The sequence below is a fragment of the Monopterus albus genome, unplaced genomic scaffold, assembly GCF_001952655.1.
Source record: "Monopterus albus unplaced genomic scaffold, M_albus_1.0 scaffold339.1, whole genome shotgun sequence".
Lineage (NCBI taxonomy): Eukaryota > Metazoa > Chordata > Actinopteri > Synbranchiformes > Synbranchidae > Monopterus > Monopterus albus.
Genome location: NW_018128219.1, coordinates 716,173 through 720,223, shown reverse-complemented (window position 1 = coordinate 720,223; position 4,051 = coordinate 716,173). Strand labels below are relative to the sequence as shown.

General features: G+C 41.8%; 1 protein-coding gene across 4 annotated transcripts in view; it reads left to right on the top strand.

Annotated features, from left to right (window-relative positions):
• The window catches only part of ssr2 (signal sequence receptor, beta), a 9,727-nt gene extending 5,686 nt beyond the window's left edge, over positions 1-4,041 (top strand). For all 4 annotated transcript variants that reach the window (XM_020624841.1, XM_020624842.1, XM_020624843.1 and 1 more), the window contains exons 4-6: positions 1,324-1,432; positions 1,518-1,595; positions 3,503-4,041. In XM_020624841.1, coding sequence (XP_020480497.1) covers positions 1,324-1,432; positions 1,518-1,595; positions 3,503-3,613 — 298 coding nt within the window. In that variant the 3' untranslated portion in view covers positions 3,614-4,041. The remainder of the gene's footprint in view (positions 1-1,323; positions 1,433-1,517; positions 1,596-3,502) is intronic.
• Positions 4,042-4,051: the final 10 nt, after the last annotated feature.

The window sequence follows — 4,051 nt, the reverse complement described above, 5'->3', positions numbered from 1 at the left end:
ATATATATACACACACACACACACACACACACACACACATATATATATGCACATACACACCCTACGTTGGGCATCTTTTGGGTTTTTCTGATACAGTACTAAAACAACACTTTTAAAATGATGCCAGTGCCTAAACCGTACCAGAACCAATACTTTTTAAGAAAAGAAACATAAAACCAGGCCATGAATTTCATAATCTGAAGGGCATGGCCACTTGGCAAATGACATGACCTGTGTGCACGTAGATCATGTATACAGCCTGAGCAGTAACGTTGCAAACTAGACTAAAGTGCAGATCCTTGTAGAATGGTTAGAGAGAACTATGCAGAGATAGTGTAGTAAGTAAGCATCTTTATTATAATGTGGATAGTAAGTGGGGTTATCTCTGCATGGTTAGACTCAAAGGCAAACTACGCTCTTGTTGCTCTCTGCTCATGCTGCCTAAGATCGTGGGTTGGAAGAATCATGGATGTATTAAGGAGAAAATGTCTTTCTCTTAATTACACCAACTGGTGTGATGATTATATTGTTCTGGCATCGTGATGACAGCCAGCATCACGGTGAGACAGACACACCGTTATTCCTCTGTGCTGAGGGTGAGCAGTCCATGATTTCCATGGCAGCCCAGTTTTCAGCCATTCAGTGTTAGCTCGTGCTGCTAAACTGTATCTTCTATGTACTCATTCAAAATAAACTTTGTACTAGGTAACAGGGTTACATTCTCTCTATCTCTATGCCCAAAATTCACTGCTTGCCTGAAGTAAACACCACAAGCAAGTTAATATAGAGAGTGAAGAGTGGGAACTGCCTTTGCAAGGACAAAGCAGTGTAACTGTGTTGTGCTTTGGCACTGTCAACATTTTGACCATGCCCTGACCATTTCAGATATGTACCTGGCTATTCGACTAGGTCCAGCCAGGTAAAATGGCCAGTAAGACTTTGCCAGCTTCAGGACTCGTTGACTCATGATGCCTAGATGGTGGTGTGACTGCAAATTCTTGACTTAGGGTGCATGTCTGTAGAAAGGGCTGTAGACAGTTGGACAACGTGCACTCTCTAAAGGGGACAAGTGTAATTGTTCAGGGGGCAGACATCAGTGGAGAAGTTGCCCTGAACACTAGATGAGCGCTAGAAAGTAGGACATTTGTTCACAGAAAACACTTTGAGACTTTTGATCCAAACAGAGGTCTGAAACATTTCTCTGATTCAACGCGGCTGATAAACTAAAGAGCAGGTCAGACTGGAAGAGGCTAACGCTTTGAACTGTTATCATATGTGCATTCCTCTTTTTCAAGTTGTCCAATTTAACTCTGGGACTGTCAGAGCCAGCAACGTCTCTCACACAGTGGTGTTGCGCCCCCTGAAGGCTGGTTACTTTAATTTCACCTCTGCTTCGATCAGCTACCTGGCTCAGGATGGAGGACAAGTTGTGGTACAACCAGCTGATTATCTTCATGGATCAAAGAACTTGTTCTGTAGTAAAATGAAGGATGCTCAAGTGTTTGTTGGTCCTGCAGGTTGGCTACACCAGTGCCCCAGGCCAGGGAGGCATCTTGGCTCAGAGGGAGTTTGACCGGCGGTTCTCTCCACATTATGTAAGTGGGACATTCCAGAAATGTGTTTTGCTTGTTCAGCTGAGTGAACTCGCCTACAGTGATCTAAGCTGAAACACTGTTAAGAACTAGTGGAAATTTGTGCAAACGAAATCCTCAGCACTACTTATTCTTTAGCTGAGGAAACCCTGGAGAAAACTAATTCTGTTTTAATTGATTATAAAATTGAACTCTTTATATTTATTGAATGCCTAGCATGTAGAAATGGAAAGTATCCAAACAGCATTCAGAACTGTTGTGGTCTTGATTTTATTTATTCATTAAACCTTTATTTAATATCACCTTCTGTTGTATTTGTGATCTTAGTAAGGGACAATAAAAGCAAGTGTTAAATAAAATAAAACATTTGATCAATATTAGGCTAAATCATAACTTACTGGCAGCTGGTCGCCTGCTACTTACTGTAGTCAATGACTAATCAGCAGCCTGTGTTTGGCAGTGTGTGAAGATGATGTGGAACATAACATTACATGAACATGTTCACGTTTTGGGTGAGTCACTAAATGCCCGACGCTGTGGCCTGAGTTGTCACCCCTGTCAGGGTAAGACCCCTGGCTGTTGCTAGTAGGGCTGAATTAAATATTTGTTCTTTGGGCAGGTAGTCGTTTCAATTTAGTATTTGAAACCGCAAACAGTCTGATGAAGATGAGGAAAGAGAACACAATAGAGAAAGCTTGCATCTCTGAAAATGTCTGAGCAAACCACCAGTACAGGCCTGCGCACTACTCGGACTTAAATGTTTATTTTCCTCCCTGAAAAAATATCAAAACTTAGTTTAATATTCTTCACATACTGTGCAACATTAGAGCACTTCTCAATCTTTTCCTACTAAAAAACTATGTATCACACTTCAGCAAGCGATTAAGTACAATGTCTACACTTAGAACATTTATCACTCGTGTCCTTTTGAACAAAATGGTCCGTTTCTACTCAGTAGAGCTGTCTCACCGCTCACATCATGTGACAGCAGTTCATGCAGTTGTTAAAATATGTCAAACTCTTATGAATTCCACATACACACTCTTTGTATAATCCAAGTGCATTGTCTTTCAGTTTCATATGAATTTACTGCAGTAAAATGTGCATAAAACGTAGGGGTGGGAATCCATTCTGAAGCAACTATAGCCTGTATTAAGAAAAACTGCAATACTGAGCTTCAGGTCCTTTGTTTTTAAGGCATCTAGGAAGAAGACAGACTATGAAATCTCAGAGCCGGGTACACTTTTCATATAGCTCAAAAGGCGGTGCTCTTTATTACATTTTACACACTAACAACTATAAAAAAAAACTGCCTCTTGCAAGAAGTCTCCGTTCAGTGTACACTGACTGTGTGGTGGTAGGAGCTCCTCTTTGTCTTTATGAGCGGGGTGGAGCTTAGAGAATTTCCAGTCCCCGCTCACCGAGCTGTTTGCCACTCCCCTGCTCAAAGCCATGACAAGCTACTCCACTGTCATCTGTTTTGTGAGACTGAAGATGCTCCCAGTATAGAAACAAGTGTAACTCTCATGTAAGGTACATGCCAGATGTTACGTACTGCACGCACTGCACTTTTGGTGTAGACACGGCACAAGAATGAATAGTTTTGTAGTATTGCACTTTGCAGATGCTCCCTGTGCACTGTCCTCGTTCGTTGGCGTGGGTATGTCTGAACAAAGCCTCGAGTAACAACGTAAAGGTGCCCTATATCTGAATGATGGAACTCTCTAACAGATCGATGCAGCTCTAGCTGCTACCCGCTCAGTGTGGTAGCAGTGAATTGGTACACAGAGTTTATGATAAGTAATGATTTATGTTGAAATGGCACATCTAATGTACAAAAGGGACAAATAGCTTTTCTCCTGGACTGTACTTTGACATCTCACCAACTTTTCCATGTCTCCCTTTTCCAGCTGGACTGGGCTGCGTTTGGTGTGATGACTCTGCCCTCCATCGGCATCCCTCTTCTCCTCTGGTACTCCAGCAAGAGGAAGTACGACTCCCCAAAAGCCAAGAAGAACTGAAAAGCTGTGGGGTGGAGTTGAAAGCCAAAGGATTAAGTGGGCACCAGATCTCTGAAGAACTTAACCCATATTGGGGGTGAAAATTGGAAGCAAAGAACGGTAACTAAAAATGTGATTATATCAAACAAACAGTGTAATTAAGACAGCTTTGGATTAAGAAGTGGAACAACAGCAACAGTAAGGTGAAAGGCTTCACTAGTTTGGAAACCATGAGCTTGTACCTGGAAGTTCTCTACTGCCACTGTTGGCAGAGCGTCAAGATGCTGGTCATTCCTTCGTATTTGCAAATGGGTTCATTTGATAAAATGGTTACGGTGGCAGCTGCTACTCTGACAGGTTTTTGGAATTTTGTTATTGTGTAAGTCACAAACTAAATTCAGATTTGAAGTTTGCAAAATGAATGAATAAAAACAAGCTGTGTTTTTTTTTTGGCTGTGC